The sequence below is a fragment of the Phyllostomus discolor genome, chromosome 1 (genome assembly GCF_004126475.2).
Source record: "Phyllostomus discolor isolate MPI-MPIP mPhyDis1 chromosome 1, mPhyDis1.pri.v3, whole genome shotgun sequence".
NCBI classification, from domain to species: domain Eukaryota; kingdom Metazoa; phylum Chordata; class Mammalia; order Chiroptera; family Phyllostomidae; genus Phyllostomus; species Phyllostomus discolor.
In genome coordinates, this window is record NC_040903.2 from 148,773,099 (window position 1) to 148,793,146 (window position 20,048).

The window sequence follows — 20,048 nt, forward strand, 5'->3', positions numbered from 1 at the left end:
TTATTTCACTTTAAATTTGTGTTCTTTGTCTAAGAAAAAGCCAGAACTTGCATTTGTAAACAAGATATTTGTTATATATAATCTCTTCTTCCCCTGCTTTTGCTTCCATAAAAATAACTTAAAAATACCAAGTTCCTCCTTTATTTCTTTTAAAGTATCTCCTAGAAGCTTTCTCTAAGGCTACTGATGAAATTATTAAATGCATTAGACTGAAAAATCAGATTTTCCTTTTATCTTGATGAAAAGTAGCCATTTTGAACAGAGAAAGGAAAGGCAAAGGCTGGCAATAATTGATTCAGGGTTGACTGACAGATAATTAGACAATCTTGGTTGAACAAACTCACAGTATCTCTTATTGTTCAACAAGCAAACAACTCAGCTAGTCTAGTACTAATATACATGTAGGTATCCATTACTATTTAATCTCATCTTCACTATATTCTGGTAAGTTTATAAGTACCTTGATGGGAGAGGAAGCATAGCTGTTTAGTTTAGTTTGTATTTTACTCAGAAAAGTGCATTAAAAACCACAAGATTTGGTAATGTTTTCAGTGCTCGTCTTATGGATTTTTGTAACCATGCCACTTGAGAGAAGGTAACTTTTTTCCCTTAGTGACCACTGCATGGTAAGTTATTAGGAACTTATTTAGCTTAATAGGTTTAGAGGAACACAAAATAAAGATTGCAACAATTGTCAGTGAGGTATTTGGAATATCTAAAAGGTTGTACAAGTTTTTGTATACATATATATTATTACAAAAGAACAATTCTAAATCATTTAAAATTAAAGCTTTCTATACAAAGTATTATATTGCTTATATTAATAGTAGCACAAATGTGAAGCAACCTAACTCCCCAAAACAGGGAAAATTTATTTAAATAATCTATGTCAAGAACTATATTAGGTGCTTTACATATATTGTCATTTATTTCTAGAATAATTGTACAAGCTAAGTCAGTCAGCCTTACTTCATGACAAAGAAGTTGAATACCTAGCAGTACAGTTACTTTCCCAAGGTCATATCACTGATAAACTGCTGAGTGAGGGTCACAATGATCTGTCCTCTAAACCGCTCAGCGGATGACAGCACCAAGAATTGGAGGCTATGAGGTGACTTAAAAAGTAAAAGCATGAAAAATATGCCAATGATAACTTTAAAAGTTCAACTTAAAATTCCCATCTATTGTAATTACAACATAGCTGTGTTTAAATAATAGAGTAAAATATTATAAAGATTTTAGTGCTTGTATTAAACTGGTCGAATTTGGGGTAGTGTTATTTTTCTTTATTTTCTAAAATATTTATGGTTGTGGATAAATTACTTTTAAAGGAAAGGATTATTAAAATACAGTGACTATAGCATCAGTTTAGTTCAACAATCAGAATATCTGAAAACCTTAATGTTTTTGATATGCCTCTGAAAGATTTCACGGTCATTTCAGTTTGCGTTAACTTTATGTTTAAATTCCAGATCATCAAGTTATTGGATGGAAAACGATCTCAAACTGTGGGAATCTTGATATCTAGTTTGCATTTAGAAATGAAGGATATCCAGCAGGGTAAGTCTTCTCCATCATTTCCCCCCACCCCCAACTTTTACTTTTTTCAGCATTTTATTGTGAAAGATTTCAAACAAATAAAAAAATTAGTATGCCATAGGGAATTCCATGTACCCACTCCCTAGATACAAAACAGTCAGCTCCCTCTTATTTCATGTGAAGCAACTAGATTGTTATGAAGCAAAACTCAGACATAATTCATCTGTTAAAAATGTAAGTTCATGGCTGAAAGATAAAGACACGTTTTAAAGCACAACTCAAGTGCCATTATCATGCACTTGAAAACATTTACAGTGATTTCTCAATATCATCAAGTAAGCAGTTCTAATTTCCCTGATTATTTGTATACTCACTGATTCATCCTTTTGTTTACAGTTAATCTGAGGATCCAAACAAATTTTATGCATTGCCTTTGATGTGTCTCTCAGGTTTCTTCTAACTAGAGGTTTCTAATCCATCTTTTTTCCCTTTGTAATTAATATTTCGAAGAAACCATGTCACTTGTCCTGTGGAGTTTCCTACAAGATTTTGCTGATTGTATTGCCCTGTTTTTATTTGTTAACTTTTTCTGTCCCTGCTGGTTCCTGCAAACTGTTAGCTTGATCTAGGGACTTAATCTGACAGGGAGGAAAATACTTCATAGAGGCTATTGTATATTCTATCAAGAAGTACATAACATCTGGTTGTCTCTCTATGAAGTTAGTGAGCACTAGTGATCTATGCCTAGATTCATTATTTTATCAGAAGATGTCAAAATTATCCCATCATTTCCTCATTAGTCAGGGTTCTATTATGGGGAAGCACTTTTCTTTATCCACTTGCTACGTCATTGTTTCTTCGTCCCTTCTTTTAGCCAAACAACGCTATTTCAGTTTGGTTGTCTTTGGCTCAGTTTGAAATGAGACATTTGAAGAGGGAAATTTTACTTGTATATGTTTTTCTTAGTCTTTAAAAAAGAAAGACCAAAAATCATCATATCTTTTGAAATCTGTATCTTGATTGAAAACAATACTCCCCTTTCTCAGAAATCAGTTAAATGTAAATCTTTATTTTAACATGCCTCTGCATATTTTCTGAGTGGTAATACTGTCATTGTAGATACTTTCAGTAGCATTGAGCACGGGTTTACAGTGGAGACGCTCTCAAACCACACTGCCCTTCAGGTTTCAGTCTTTGTTGCCTCAGTGTTATTTTATTTTGTTTCCTAGCAGAAGACTCCCATGAGTCCTGAACTGAAAGATGCTTACAATACTTTCACACACTACCTTTCTTCTCAAAAGAGCTTTGTTAAGGGCTTAAAATTTGGCTTTGTTGCAAACAGTAAAAAATTCACATAAAACTAAAAATATCCTGAAGTAGGTGCAAGTCACAGAGTATTCAAATAAGCTGTCTATTTTTAGTATTTAAGCTTAATAGTAGAACTAAATACATAAGTATGAATACTCAACCTCCAAAAATGTTGCAGTAATTAATTTGAGTTATGGACAGAAAATGGCTAAAAAGTTCCACTATCAAAATTAGAAAGGAATTCTTTAGTAACTTTAGGTGTTAGGTCTTCTAGAAGAATTGAGTTTTGGGTAAATTCAAACCAGGAATTGATGATACTAGACAAAGGAAAAATAAAATAAAATAAAATAAAATAAAATAAAATAAAATAAAATAAAATAAGCAGGGACATTTATAGTCTTATGTCAAGGGGACTAACATTTTTGATGTTAGAATTAAAAGCAATTCTTCAGGTTCAGTGGCAGAGTTGTGTCCTAAACAACAGCACTCTTCATAAGCCTGGTAAAAACCAAGTATGTACAGCTTCATCACCATGATGTATAGCACTATGGATATGAGTTTTCACACTGGCAACAGCACCTTAGACTTTACTCAGTTCTTTTCAGGCATGTCCTGCTATAGTATACCTGATGGCCATATGGACAAGAGTCATTCCCACCTTGTGATATTCCAGACACCAAGTCAGGACCATAAACTTTCCCATGGGTTTCCAGCCTTGCTGGATTAAATGTTCATTGTGAGTTGAATAAGAGATGTTTCCAGTACTCTACTCTGCATATGTGAAGCAGAAGTGAACTTACATGTTAGCATTGGAAATGTCAACGGTAGTGTTATGGACTTGGAGGACATGTGGGCGCCATTTTAGTTTTCTCCTGCCCCAGGAACCTCTGTAATCCACCACAGAGTTGGCTCCTAGGCTCCACTTCACGTCTTCATTTAGTAATGCATTCCAGATGAATGCGGCAGTATAACCTGAGCTTAATTTTTCTTTAGAATCATTTGACTGACACTGGCATTTGAAGGTCACTTAGGAGCCGGGCTATGTCAGTTGCATTTCATTCTGAGTCCATGTCTGGTCGTGAATGGAATGCACTTGGCCTTGTGTTGTCGTCCTGATGAAAGGATTCCCTGTGCTGACATTGGCCTAAAACGTTTGTTTGCATGTGGGGGGTGTGGCTGCAGTGAGCCTTGATTGGGGCAGCCAGCTGGCAGCCAGGCAAGGTCACACAGCACGACAACCGTGGTGAAGTGACCACAGTTCAGAGACTGTTCTTCAGCCTTCTGGGCATATATTCATCTTTGTCACCTTGCAAAGAAAAATGCACTAACTTTCACTTTTCAGACTTACAAGGAAGTGATGTGTAAACTATATAGTCAGTGTGTTTCCTTTGTCAGGATGGAAATATTTATCATATCTCTTCATCATTACCTCTGTATCACTTGTCTCTGCTTGGCATTGTATATTGTTTATGCCATTTTCCCTTTTGCTGAGATTACAGGTTGGTCACCTAGATAATAGTTTGGGGTATTTCAGCCCACAGTTACCCTCCACAGATGGATAACAGTTTTCACTGGTTCAACCCTTAAAAAGGGACATTGTTTTCCTCACTTGTAGGGTGGGCACTTCTCCACTGTCTACTCAATACTGCCTGTAGTGTGTATTCAAGAAGTGAAATTTGGGGGCTGTATATCTCAGGGTCTTAAATCTGCAAGTAGAGAAGCAGTGTCTATTCTATTATGTCATGTTGCATTTCTTTGCTAAGAATTTCTCTGATAATTAAGCATTGTTTACAACTAATCAGGCTGATATATCATACATAAAAGTCATTCAATAAATGTTTTTTTAATTTAGTTTGATTTAAAAAATAAAGTAAACCTTAGACTAGATGGAATCTGAATGTCATACATTCCATTAGTGCATTTGGACAAAACTTCCTCCCCTCCCTCCCTCTCTCAGTAAACATGTTTTAAAGGCCAACTCTGTATCAGGCCCCACGATGATCCTAATACATAAGATCTGGAGTGTAACATTCTCAAGAGTTCACAGGATGGTGGGAGAAATGTGAAAAGCAGCCTAAGATTACAGTAGTCACCTATGAAACAACAAAGCAATATCTTGTCTTCTGTAAAACTTCAGATGAGTCTTAGAGGGTGAAATGAGGTTCACCAGGAGCTTTTCCAATGGAAAGAAGGCGTGTGTAAAGGAGGTACAGCTCAAGTGGATAGATAGTGTGTGAGTGTTGTTTCAGGGCACAGGGCTAGAAAGGCAAGCAGCATCCAGCACAGGTGGGTCTGAGTCTCATCACACAGGATGTGGACATTGTCCCATCAGTAACAGGGAGACACGGTTTAAGACGGGCAGTGCTGTGATCTGATTTCGAGGGCAGATATATCTTTCAGGCTGGAAAAGACTGGCCTCCAAGGCCTGCCATGCTCTGGGCACAGCTCGTTTCTCCTGCTGCATCTCCTGCTGCAGTTGGCTGCACTTGTTCTCCCCTCACGGCCTTCTAACGTCTTCCATTCCTCAAAAGGGACATGTCCTTTCCTTCCTCTGAGTCTTTGAAGGCACAGCCCATTTTAAGTGAACAGCATGGCCCATATGCTCTGTTTAAAATACTTTTCCACCCTACTCTTTATAGCCAGCCCCTTTTCTTTGCTAGGTTTCAGCTCAAATGTCACCTCAAAGAAGCCTTTCCAGATCCCCCCTAATTTAAGCCATCCTAAGTTAATTCTCTTCGATTCCATAGAGTACTTAATATTTTATTTGTTCATCCACGTACATTCTCATTCATGTTCATCTCCAGAATATACTCTCCAAGAGGGTGATTGCTCACTGATGTGTCCCTAGCACCTTGTACTGTGCCTGGCACCTGGGCGATGATCATCAAGTGTCTGAAAGAGAATAAATCTGTTAGAAAGGGATTGTGATGGCTGAGATGAATGATGAAAGCCAGAACTAAGGCTGTGTCTGTAGAAACGTAGAGAAGGACACCATATACAAGGGATATTTAGAGAGAGAATTGCTGTATTTAGCCATATTAGATGCAGTGTTGAAGAAGTCTTATATGTATGTTGGGTTCCTGGCCTTAACAGGAATGTGTATAATGATGCCAAAAACATAAACCAGAAATAGAGGAGAAAAAGCTTGGGTAGACGCAGAAAGATCAATTCAGTTTTCGATGATTTGAGTCTGAGATGACTGGAGACATTTAGGCTGAAGTGTTCAACGAGCATCTGAAAATTCCAGCCTGGTGTTATGTAGATAGAGTTAAGTTAGAGATATAACATCCCCAAAGGGTAACTACCTTTATCTGTCTCTCTCTACCCAAGATGGGGTCAGGCATCTTTCAGGAGAAAGCCAGATCCATGTACTGACTAAGTTTAAAGCACTGCATGACTAATGGCGGGCCCGTGGTCACGGAGGAAGGATGGTTTCAGAAGGCTGACCATAATACCCACAGCATTTGTGTTTGGTCCAGGAGAGGCTCTGAAGAAGTGATTTACTTCTTGCTGGTTTTCCATCCACTAAACTGGATGACTTGTATTTAAAAGCATTTTGGCATCCTTGGACACAGTGACTGCCTGCATGATTGCAAATTAGTGTTTTCATTCCACGTTAGTGATTTCCTCTTATTCTTTTCCCAGGGGTGATGGAAAATTGCTGTTGACTATTCTTGATATAAACCTCTGTATGCATTGCAACAGACTAGGTGCCAGAAACCTCCTGGCATTCATTTGGAATTTCCCGTACACTCAGAATTTATATTTATAACAGTTAATCTAACATCAAAATAAAATATTTTTCAGTTTAGTTCCTACTAGTCCAGAATCTCAGTTAGGGGTTCAACAGCATCAAAGATTTTGTTTCTGTTTAAAATGTAAATTTTAAATTAAAATGTAAGAGGATGCCAGTTAGTTATGCCCAGAGTCTGACCCCCAGATCTGAGCATGCCCACTGGACTTTGCTCACTGTTGCCTGATAATTTCTAGAAATACCCATCAAGGTTTATGTTAGTTGTTTAAAACATAATTAATTTGACCAGACATCTGAAATTCACTGTGAATTGTCTAGGACTTTCCTGAGGAGCATTGTGATTCTAGCGTAGGAGACCCTATACTCAAAGGCAGCCAATCTGCAAAATTTACACTGTGTACTCCTATCAATAAAGTTTCAGAGGGTGCTTCTCAAGGTATGCTTTCTAAAACATGTACGTCATATAAATGTGTCACATAACCAATATCCAAGTTATAACACATATTCAAAAATATGGATTAAAATGAGATTAATAATAATTTTTAATGTTTTGCTAATTGTGATGGCTTTGGGTTCTCATTAGCGAATATCTCAAGGCTTAATACGTAAATGGAGGGAGGCTCATTGTTGACCATAGTGGATTTAGACTTAGATTTCAGTCTCCTGATACAGTCTGTTATATCTGAGGGAGGTCAGAGTCTTGGCAAATCTGATTCGAGTGTCCTTGGTTTCAAGTCACATCACAACTGATGAAAAACTTGTACTTGCAATCAAAGTGCCTGCTCTGTCATTTTCTTGTTGATGGATTATCTTCAATCTGGGATTCTCTGCAGGAATCTTTTGAAGCCAGCTTGTTTGTTTTGTCAAATTTCGTTAAAACCAGACTTTAGAATGAGAAAACTTTACTTAATCACCCCCCCCCTCCCCATCACAATATGTTGAAAGTAAAAGAACCAGTGAGGATGCCACCTATAGAGGTGTTCACCTACCAAAGGTGACATGTGATCATGGCCTGCTGACATACTGAATGAAGGTCAGGGTCAATGTTAAATATTGGCAGAGCTCAATTTTTAAAAAATCTTCAGATAAATATAAACAGTAGTTTTAATACTGCCCTTTCCCACCTTTCCGGTCCTCCCACTGAGTCTAAAACACCTGAGCAGCAGGGTTCCCGCCCACCCCTTTTGAAACCACTGTACATTCCTTCTCTCAGAGCTGAGTCCAGAGAGCAGAGGGTGGCCTTTCTTTGTTCTTTACCTTCAGGCACTGGCTGCGACTATCCAATCTGCCCGGAATGTAATTTTGGCTTAAAAGAACCAGAACTAATGGAAGAACAGAAGCAGCTTAACCCAAACTGTTTCTCATTCCACTGCCCTACGGAGAATAGAGGGATGAAGGAGGGGAAGTGGTGCAAATTGTATGCCGTATCCCTCCTTTGAGGTTTGAACCATGGACAATTTTAATTGCACCTATAAAATGGCATCTTGGGCACCTCTAGGCATATAGTACAAGCTTGGACTTGGCTGACAATTGGGATTTTTACTTTATAAGATTGAATGATTTTGAGGTTTTGGAATCGATTAGATAAGTGTCCCTTTTGGGGTTGTCATTCCTTCCAACTCCTAGCTGGCTCTTCTTCACTGTGTTCTTTACACTTGCCTCCTGTTTCCCTCAAAGCCTCAATTAAAGTCCGTATCAACCAGCATGACACACTAACAGGCACTTGGCAGTGTAGATGAGATTGTGAAATATATGTTCCCTAGATAGTGCTTATTCTTCATGTGTCTGGAAGCAACTTTTGTTTGTGTTTCTTCATGCTTTGTGCCTTTGCCTTCTTAGTTCTGGCATGCAGGGTAAAAATGCAATTATTAATATCTTCTTTTAAAAGTGAGTCTTTATATTAGATTTTATTTTCTTTTTATATTTATATATTTTTAAGATAATGACTTCACAAGTTCCAGATTTCTCTTTTTTAGAAATTTGTTTTGCTATGATTTCACCTGCAATACTGATTATTTTGAATAGCTGCAAAGAGGTAAACAATTTGAATATTGATAATTTTATCTCACAATTACAATGGGTTTGAATTAAGTGTTAGTAATAACTAAATAATGGTGGTGTTTCGGCTGTGTAGAATATACAAATGAAGTTTCTGTAGCCGGGGCTCTATGTGGTTCCCACTGGGAAACTGCTGATTAATGTGAAAGCCTGTGATGTCATTTACTAGGGCTTCTGTACAGACTGTTGTGGGTAGTCAGTTAACTGGTGTGTGTGTGTGTGTGTGTGTGTTTCAGGTGGTGAGGATTTTAGGGGTAGTGATTATTTATAGCCTAATACTTATAAAGGGATAAAAGAAGTATAATATAATCATAGCCCAGTAAATTTGAATATGGAACTGAGCTTTAGAAATTAAGCAGTGTGATTCTTATGACTTAGTATCATCATCTGTAAAACTAGGGACAGCATGCCCTGGCCTGTGTAGCTCAGTTGGATTGAGCATCATCATGTACACCAAAAGGTCACTGGTTCGATTCTTGGTCAGGGCACACACCTAGGTTGTGGATTTGATCCTTGGTCAGGATGCATATGGAAGGAAACTGATTGATGTCTCTCTCTCTCTATCTCTCTCTCTCTCTCTCCCTCCCTCCCTCCCTCCCTCTCTCCCTCTCTCCCTTTTTCTTTCCTTCTCCCTCTCTCCCTTCCTCCCTTCCCCTCTCTCTAAGAACCAATGAATATGTCCTTGGTGGGAATTAAGGAAAAAAATTTAAAAATAAGCACAGCGCTAGCATCTGCTTTATACAATTAAATGTAAAACAGAGCAATACCTGGCACACAGAAAGCTCCCAATAAATGCTCGCCATTAATTTATTATGTATTAATCCCCAGTAAAGTCTGTGCACTGTCTCCACCCTCTGGTGTAGTGGACAGAGATTCCTTTAAGCTGCTTAATAATTGGTGCCCTCAGCATTTTATCTGACTACAGGCTTAGAGTGAGGCCTGGTGCACAACTGTGCCTGCACAGGTGAGCCTGCTGCCGATTGGAGGTGGAACAGAGCAGCCAGTAGAGAAAAGTGAGGCATGCTGAGGGAAGGTTGTATGTAAGCTACCACCATTGTGAGGGGACATGGTTATAGAGTTCTCAGTGGGGGCAGTTTCTGTGCAGCTCCTGTCCTGACCCGCCTCCATGTTCCTTCCTTCTTTTCACTTCTTGCCCAGTTGTATTGTGAATTTGGTCTTTCTTCTTAGTGATGGCCTTGTTGTTGGGAAGTGAGATTTTGGGGAGATGTTCCTGCTTTGCCTTTCCTAGTCTCTCAGACTCTACCACTGCCTCCTTCCATGACCCCACACCCTCGCCTTTTCCTTGGTAGAAATCAAAGGAATTAGTTGAGGGGGGGGGATAGGTTACCTGAGAATTTTAAAAACACAGGTCCTCCTATTTTACTTTCCACATCCTGTTCTTTTTTTCTTACAAATTGAGTACTTATCAAGCCCTAAAAATATTAGTAATTTAAGTAAAACATCTAAGTATTATATTGGTTTATTGGAAGTTAAAATTACTAACAAAATAATTTCTGTTAATAGAATCAAGTAATCCCATTAATCTTTGATTTCTTGGGCTGAGAATAAGTCTAGTACACTTGCAAACAATTATTAAAATCCCACTTTGTGTAAGATACTGTGTCAACTACTTAAGGAAGCACAAAGAAGAATAAAGTGGGCTACATAGAACTTATTTCTTTTTAAAAAAGTATTTATTTTTAGAGACGAGGGGAGGGAGGGAGGAAGAGGGTAAGAAACATTGATGTGAGAGAGAAGCATCAATCAGTTGCCTCTTGTGTGCATGGTGACTGACTGGGTACCAAGCCCACAACCCAAGCGTGTGCACTAACTGGGAATCGAACCAGTGGCGTTCTTTCACTTTGTGGGGATGATATCCAACTGAGCCACACTGGTCAGGGCTAGAGCTTATTTTTAAAACCACCATTAGTCCAAGCTGGTAAATGGACCCAACCTTCTCTGTTTGTGACATCTTCCACACCTTGGATGGCAAGATTTCCTTTGGCTGGACTAACCAACTAAGGAGTGTGCCTTCCTCCCTCAATATCCCTCGTGTTTGTTGCCTAAAGGTGCTTCTTCAGTCAAAACAATAACAGCTCCCATGAGTAACTGCTTGTTTTTCACTTATTAGAAGCCCTTCAAACAGGAAGCAGTCATCCTTTGTTTACTGGACGTGGTGCACTTGGGGATAGAAAAGTTTCAGGGTTAAAAATGGCTGCAGGGCTAAGAGAATTCTTGCATGTTCTTTCTGCTTACCTTGGTCTAGTGAAAGGCTGTCTCCAAACTGGAGAGGGAATTTACCTATTGTGTGAGTCCCTGACCCTGTGCATGTGCCTGAAGCAGGCACATAGTTTTTATGTGCGCCTGTTAGTTTGAATTTGTGATACTGATCTGCTTTTTGTCCCTGCTGACGGTTATTATATCTTAATGGGCGAAACACTACTCTAATGATCCTTGTGTATATAATTCTTAGAGTACAGAGCAGGCACCAGAGGACCACATAAAAATGTTTGCCTCAATTTCCCTGCAAAAAAGGAGCCCAGAAACCAGACTTGACCAAGTAACAGATTTTTAAAGGTAAAGGAACCCAATAAAATTACCAGCTTTTCACAGCGTGTGTCTACTTCCTTTTGGCATATTGTGAGGTGTAGGTGAAATATTCTAGTTGAACTGACAGTGTGAGTGGGAATAACTAAGGAGAGAGGGAGATAAAAGTAAAAACCACCAACAATGATTGATATTGCAGTAGCAATGAGTTGTTGGGGTCTCCCCTTTGTGGATTTGACACTTCACCTTTCTGACACCATCTGCAGGAGTGTTGCTATAATGAGCCCTGTACAGATGGGAACAAAAGCTAGAATTACTTGGAATTACTGTATCAGGGCTGTGAGGCGTGCTGTAGAATTATGTAGGCTGGTATTTGCTTATTCAACTTACAAGATAAAAGGTGTATATGAGTGTGTGATTCTGTGTGTGAGAGAGGCAGATGGACAGAGCAAGAGAAACAGTGTGTTTTTAAGGTATAAAATGGGGGGAGCTACCTGATCGTAGGTAACTCCAAAAATATTTTAATCAATGATCGATGTCTTTTTACATTGTAATCATCAGTTAACTAATTAAATGGGTTCATGTAATGCCAATAAGTTTGATGGTACATGCCTTCAGGAGTCAGTTCTCTGATACACTGCCCCAGAATTTTGGAAATAGAATTATCAGGTACTAATTCTGGCCTTATGTAGAAATTTACACTGTTTCTGGTGAACAAGGAGCAGAATTATGCACATGCAAGAAAGCTCTCCTAGGACAAGTAGGACTTAAGTTGTTTTTTTTCTTGACTTTTTAGACCTTTGGGCAATTACCTAAACTCCTTTGTCCACTTTGTGGGATAGAAATAATATAAATAATTTAATTTCCTTAAGCTCATGTGCTCAACCAGGAGATCTCTTTATGGTGCTCCTACTACTCCTGAATTTTATTCTACTTTTATTTTTAAGATCCTCACATGGAAGAGGAGAAACCACAGTGGGATACTTGGCACTGGCCCTAAAGTAATCTGTCATCTACATCTTTCTTCACCAGTCATTTCCTCTCTCCCATTCCTTCCCCAGGTCCTGGAGGGAAGATCAGCGAGCATGTCCAGCTCTTAGGCTCTGCTGCCTTTTTCTGCGGGTGGCCCAGAGGTCTTCCCCCAAATCTGGGCATAAAGCCTCTGAGTAGTTTTCACTCCATTTTCCTCAGTCCCAGAGCTGAGTGGCATACCCAGAGTGGTATAATGATACTACTCTGTATGTTCTTTAGTGTCTTTCTCTTCTGTTCCTGTTCTTTCTGTCCACAGTGTGCAGGTTTTTGCTACCTTTACCCACTGGAAGAGGTTCTAAACCAGTCGCTCCAAACTTTAATGTTTCCTATGTAATATAACGCTATCCAACTTACCACCCCGCTCACTCAATGCTTCCCTGCAATGTACCAAGTACATTGTAGTGTCTTCATTGCAGCATTCAGAATCCCACAAGATCGTGCTCCAAACCATGGTGGAGTCTTATCTCCTCAGTGCACTTAATTGATGTGTCCTTTAAGCCAATATGAACTACCTGCCATTTGCCTGCATGTTCCATCATCCTGTCTGCATCTGCTTTTTCCACTTGGAATGTCTCTCATGTCCTTCCAGTTGATGTTCACTGGCACTTGTTGTAAATTTACAAACTGTCATTGCTTGGGATGAATTTGGCTTAACTAATGGTGGTTAATAAATAGGTTTTTCAGGTGCCTGTCTGAAGCAATATAACAGTTGAAGTTTTACTGGTAACCTTTATTCCTAAGACGATACTGCTATTTTAAAGGTTTTTGAAAGTTAACAATGTGGGAAAAGATTGTTTTTCTTAAAAAATGAGAAAATTCACTTGTTATTTGTTTTGATATGGAATATTCAGGCAAGGAATGCACCTATGCTGGGTAGGAACATGATTCTGCAACTCTTCTGACTAAGCCTTGATTTTTTAACAGGGACAAATGGAGGTGGGTGGGCAAACAACCTTAATTCAGAAACATGGCCACACTATTTCATCTGTCAAAATCAGATGAAAAGTACTTTGTTTTCTTTTTCAAGATCCCGTGTTCTCTTTATTAAGAAACTTTGACCCCTAACAGAAGGACTCACTCTTTGGGATTCCTGTAGCATTTACCCCACCCAGCAATGTTTAGTTTATTCTTGTTACATCCCCAGGTACTACACTGGGAGCTGCATTATCAAGGTGTGTCAAACTATCCGTGACTACAGGGGCTTACCCTCCAGTGGGATAGGGAAACTGTTGTGCAACCAAACATAATACAGGTTCTTAAAATAAAGTACAGTGCCTCAGAAGAAGAAAAGAGTGAGAGCCTAATGATCCCAAGATCAAGGAGGTCCTTCCAGAGAAGGGAACCTTTCACCCAGGCCTCGGAGGATGAGGTATGGGAGGGGAGGAAGCCTCACACGTTCAGGAATGTCCTAGATGGCTGGAGCACAGGGCACATGGGAGAAATAGAAGTGGTAGGAGATAAGATTGGAGGTGTAGCTTGGAACCAGGAAGAGGATAGGCTTAAAAATCAGGTCATAGAGTTTGGACCTCACCCAGTATTTAAGGGAAAGATATCTGAGGTATTTTAAAGATCAAAGTAAAATTTTGAGACCTATGTTTTCAAAAACTAACTTTGGTGGTATGATCAAGTGTGGATTGGCAGCAAAGATGAAAATTAGAGATAAAAATTAGGTTAACTTTCTGGATGGACCCAAAGGTATCTTCTATTTCCCTCTGACACTTGATACATTATTTCATGAATAGTTATTTGTGCATATACCTTTGCTATTAGAAATGCTTCCTAAAGTTGAGCCTCCTATCTTAAACACTCAAGAATTCTGGAAAGGTACATTTATCGCACAAAACTACTCAATAGTTGCAGTCTTCTTTCTCTAATTCTTTCCAGATCTTAGAGCATATAAGGCATTAAAAAATGTTAAAATACATTAACAATGTGTTTTTTGTGATTTAAAATCACAATAGTCACAGTTCATAGATACCATTTTGAGTTTATACCATGTTCTAGGTGCTATGCCAAGCATATTCATTACCTCTCTTAATATTTTCAGTAAGTGGTATTACACCTGCTTTATGGATATGCTGAAGTTCAGACATAAACTTACCAGAATCACAAAGTGATCAACTTTTAAAAACCAGGTATTTCCTTGCTGGGAAAAGAAGTGTACAGATCATTCTCTTTCTCATTAATTAAGCTTATTCAATCATACCTAAATCTATAGTTCATATATGGTACCAAGGGTGTATGATTAGAAGTGAACATTTTCTGATAAAGTATTTAGAATTTTACCTTTTCTCATTGCATTCCTGATGACTGATTTTTATAAGAAAATACTGGAATTTACATAAAATATACATTATTCCTGGCCAGTTTCTGTTTTTTAAAGCAACAGACATGCTGAAGTGCCTGGTCTATCTAATAAATTAGTGAATTCATGTTATCTCCGTGTACAAAGTAACAGTTCTGGGAGGGTAAAGTCTTTCATTTGTTTCCCTCAAACTACATATTTCTTTTGTGGCTTCAGACGGGCTTTTTGGAAGTGTAGTTTTTCTTTGTCTTGGTAGAATCTGAGATGACCGGCTTTGTCGCTCGCATGTTAACCTCCTCTTTTCTCACTACCCCATGTATCTAGGAATAGCTTGCTGATTAACTCCTAGGTTAGAGAATGTGGCCTGTAAAGGAATTTTAAGTACATTTCTCAGCATTCTGTGAAGTTACACGATCTTAGCTGAGTTAATTACCTTTATTAAAATTGTGTAAAGGGGTTCATATGATTCAAAATGCAGAAGAAGCAAAACAATTTGAAAGCAACCTGCCCTTTACCTTGATCCCTACCTTCTCTGAAGCCATGGTGTAATGCCAATGAACAGAATAATGGTTGACGAGCAGAATTTTAAGGCATTCTAAATATCTCTGGTTGGTTTAATAAAATTAATTAGCCTGCCACGGAGAAAATTTACTAGCGTGCTGGTTAATTTCACAATGTAAAGTCAGCGAAGGGAGGTGGGGTTGGGGGAACAAACCTTATTAGTTTTGAATAATTATTTAAAGATGTGGAGCAGCCTATTTCAAACACTTTGATTGCCAAATCCATTAAGGCTTTAAATTCGTTGTTTGCATCCTGGTGTATATGGGAAGGAATCTCTTTACATGAAATCGTCAGCATATTAGTTAACTGCTAAGTGACTTATTTAAGATACAGAACAACAAGTAGAACCCTAATAAACCCACGGGAATGAGAATTTGCCTTAAGACTGATTCTTGGGAGGTTTCCATAATCTTAATTTGCCATCGATGCAATTATTGCTTTTTCTTGTCTTTTTAATCCAAGCAAGCTGTTTGCAGTGGCCATGGAAAAGTTCCTGAAATCACGTGCCTGAATTCATTTAATTTGCCAACATTGTCTTTTTTTCTCTCTCTTTCTTCCTGGTAATGGGCAAGAGTCAATTCTGTTGCATTAGGTACTAAATCTCTTCAATTACCAGTGGGGAAGAAAGATTTAAAATTGTGCTTCAAACTCACAACTGATTTAGTTTTAAACCACATACACTTGTCCTGTGGAGCCTAAATTGAACTGCAGAAAGTACACAGAGCTTGAAGAATTAAACCAGGCGAGGCCAAGGCTCAGGCCAGCAATAGCAACCAACCATTTTGGTTTCTTTTATTGGAGTCCCTTGTGCAAAAGGAGAAGGATAGGAACATGCTAACAGATACAGCTTCTATTAGAAAGTGCAATAATATTATATTGCTTGGAAGCCAGATGTGAAATAAATGTTAGTATGGGGGAGTCTAATCAAACCTGTTACTCTTTTTTCTCTCTCTTTTTGGGTATTTGACAGCCATTTTCAATGTGGATGATTCCGTGGTTGATCTTGAGACCCTGGCAGCCCTATATGAAAACGTGAGTATCAAAGACATACAGAGCTAGAGTCCATATTTCCATGTCTTTTTTAACAACAAAAAAAAATGTTAAGGTCTATCCCTGGCCAGCTGACTTAGTTAGTTTGAGAATCATCCCATACACCAAAAAGTTGCAGGTTTGATTCCCAGTCAGGACACGTACCTGGCTTGCAGATTCAATCCCCAGTTGGCCAGGCCAATCAATGTTTCTCTCTCACATCTCTCTCTCTCTCTCTCTCCTTTCTCCCTCTCCACCCTCTCCCTTATTCTCTCTCTAAAGTCAACAAAAATATCCTTGGGTGAGGATTGAAAAAATGTTAAAGTCTAAAAAAAGTCATACATGACTCCTTCCTCTAGAAAAGTTGCCAATCCATTCATTCATGTTCTTTGGCAATTGGGGTTTAGATATAGCATGGATGAGATTGAGGCAAAGAAATGCAAGCTCAAATAAGAGCAGACATAAGAAAAACATTAGCTCCCTCACCCCCATTCTGGTGGCTGAGTTAGTAGATCTTTTTGTATACCTACAAGGGAGAGTGGTTCAAGGTAGAGACCACCTGTTTGCCACAGAACTCAGCCCTATAGCTTACTATCAGGGTTAAGGAATGTAAGCTACTGACTTAATGTTGGTGTACACCAGTGCTTTCCTCTGAGGAATGGAAATGCTAATACCAGCTTGGATAATTACTCATAGTTCAAATGAGCTGATGGTGTAGAATGTGGGCAGTAGTATAGGATGACAGGTAAGTGTTTGGGATTTAGTGTCAGACAGGTCCAGCTCTATCACTGGCTGCTGAGTGACTTTGGGCCAGTTAAACTCCTTAAGCCTGCACGACTATCAAGACAATAGGAATTACAATGGTCTGTACCTAATTTTTCAGGAGTATTAAAAGAATTCAGTATCTGTAGCAGTAACAAGGTATTTTGAAAATACACAGCACTGTACACACATACGGTTTTTAGATTTGGGTTATATGTGGAAATGACGAGCACAACTGTAGGCTGTCTTGAGAAGATGGCACAGAAGAGTCAGAATTCCCATAGTTGTTCACCGCTGTTATTCACTGACTCTGTTAGTATTTGAAAACAGACTGAACCAGATTCTCTTTACTGAAGTAGTGGTATTTCCCAGGAAGCTGCCTGGAGCGCTGTAATATGAATAGTCCCTGAGCTAAAAAATGGTTAATTTTAATACTTAGGTACCCTAGGACCTCAGTCTCTTATAGAATATTGTCATAATGCAGCAATCCAGCCTCATAGCATTGACAGTTCCCTACACATTTTCACATCTTTGATACATATCAGGAGCTCTTTAGTGCTCACATTGGGTGGAAACTTCTCACATTTCTATCAGTAAGGCTTTCATTACTAGAAAAGAAGTCACACAAATACCAGGCCATCAGGAGCTGACAGTGCATTTGTTTAGTACCTGGAGGGCAGCATGGTATCATGGGAGAAAGATTCTGAGTCAGGCCCTTTACCAGGTACTTAGCATAAACCTCAGTGGAATCACCTGTAAAATGAAGATACAATAATTGATGTTGAAGGACTTTGTAAGATGCATAATGCCTTTTGGATGCTTTTTGTTGTTACCATGGACTTAGGACTTTGTGCACTGTCGGTACTTGTTAGCTCACAGTAGAAGTAAGTGGTGTGCAATTGAATGGTAAGATAAGTGATACAGACAAGGAATGCGTACACAATTTAGAAAGAAGAGAAGATGGTGACTAGAAATAAAAAAGTCATCAGCCTACATATGTTTGGAGGGCTGTTGAGGGTCAAGAAGCAAGTGCTAAGGACAATTGGACCCATACCTCCTACAGGCAAACAGAGGTTTCAGAGGTAGCAACGCAATGTCCTGGCTTCTGTATCTAGCTAATGTCACTTGTTATGACCATTTGTATCAGCCAGGGATTCTCCAACACTAGCATGTGCCAGAGTCACTGGGAGGGCATGCTGGGCCCCACCTTTAGAGTTTCTTAAGTCTGGGGTAGGGCCACAATTTTGCATTTGTAACTAGTGACAGGTAATACTGATGCTGCTGGTTCAGAGACCACACATTGAGACATGCTGCTTTAGACCAATGATTTCAACTGGTGTGCTGTGGCACACCGCTGTGCCACGAGAATTTTTAGAACAGGCGATAGATACCTGACTATTGAGTCAGGAGCACTGACCTCTTTTCCCTTATATTGTCAAATAAAAGTATGACAACAGCCAACACAACAATAGCCATCTATGTGAGTGAATCAAAATTGTACGTATTTTTTGTCAGATCAGCAAAAAATATATTTTTTGGTGTGCTACAGAATTTTAGTAATTAGTTTTTGTATGCCATGAGATGAAAAAGGTTGAAAATTGCTGCTATAGACAGATTCTCATTGCTCATTTGTGTGTGTGTGTGTTTTGTTTTGCTTCTTTTTGAACACAGAGAGCCCAAGAGGATGAATTGGTTAAAATAAGAAAGTATTATGAGACATCCAAAGAAGAAGAATTGAAGCTGCTGGATAAACCTGAGCAGTAAGGATACTTGAACACTTTTCTGTTGGGCCAAAAGTGCAGACTCTATCTTCCTGCATCTCAGCTCTGAATAATCACCTCTAAATTGTGCAGTGATCTAAGTCTCAGCTCCATCACTCCTGTGACCTATTGCATGTAGCAGAATGACCTGACTGCTGGGAAAAGCAGCCGCGAGTTTTGCGCTGCTGGAGAGACTATTTCTCAACCCGTTTCCCCATCCCTCATGACTCCCCCTTTCTTGTTCTAGCAAATTATTAATTCCTCCTAGACTAAACATTCTGGCCAAAAGGGTAACTGAGGAAGGAGTAAGTCATTGCTCTGTTTAAGGTTCTGCAGATGCAGTTAAAAAGATGTCAGAGCACAGCACTGAAATTGATTTTCCTAAGTGTTGGATCCAGTAAATGTAGCCTGAATGTGCCAACTTTTCCCCAAGTTTCTCCACCTGCTCTGTCCAATTCAGATGTGACTTTTTCATCTTTTCTTAGCATGTGCTCTTCTCTCCATTCACTATCTAGAGTTGTTTGCTTTATAGGTCGTGGTGTCGTTCCATACCCTTTGAAAACCCAGAACTCTCATGTGCAACTGAGTGACTCTTGTCCTTGGCTGGGCTCTCAGGGTCTGCAAACCATACATGAGCTTTTGAGGCTCTGCTGCCCGCTGGCCCCACCCAGGACACTGTGAGAATATGGAGTGGGCTCGGAGTAGACAGAGGGCTCCTTTGCCCATTGCTGCCTCGAGTGCTTCGTGTCCAATTCACACCACCCTTCTCAGCCTGGAGATCAGGCAAGGATAGGAGACAAAGAGAAAATTGAGTGATCAAGTTTAGGGTAACGAGTCAGCCCTAAAGACATTCAAGGCTCTGTGGTTTGTACAGAAACCTTCCTGCCTTGCCCTGGGGTCCTCTAGAATGCTCTCCCCTTGGATGCCTGGTCATTCCAGTCCAGAAAAACATCTCTAAATGGCTGGGTGGGGGATTTCTAGGTTTACTCAGTTATTGATAAGCCTTCATGATAATTTGGGAAAGCTTAGGTGAATGGTTCTCACAGGTAGTATAGGTCAGGAACCCCCTGCCCCATGGATAATAGTTCATGAAGCCTAGGAGTGCTGTGAATCAGCACAGATGGAGTTCCACTGCCCTTCTGCTCCAGCAGCTTGAGCCACCCTTCTTACCAACCCCCACCCCTGATGGATTCTGTGGTTCAACTCCAACTCATATTTCCTTAATACAATAAATTAATTCCCACTAATAATCTAACCACTAAAAATTAAGTGACTAATAGTGGAATATTTAGACACTGATGTACAATGGGGAGTATTTGAAGACTGTCTTGGGCTGCTATAACCAAATGCCCTAAACTGGTTGACTGATAAACAACAGGAGTTTATCTCTCAG

General features: G+C 39.3%; 1 protein-coding gene across 1 annotated transcript in view; it reads left to right on the forward strand.

Moving 5' to 3' along the window:
• FMN1 (formin 1) overlaps positions 1-20,048 on the forward strand; it is a 236,738-nt gene that overhangs the window by 86,470 nt on the left and 130,220 nt on the right. The window contains exons 6-8 of the mRNA XM_036017210.1: positions 1,362-1,560; positions 16,075-16,136; positions 18,567-18,655. Of these exons, the coding sequence (XP_035873103.1) occupies positions 1,362-1,560; positions 16,075-16,136; positions 18,567-18,655 (350 nt within the window). The remainder of the gene's footprint in view (positions 1-1,361; positions 1,561-16,074; positions 16,137-18,566; positions 18,656-20,048) is intronic.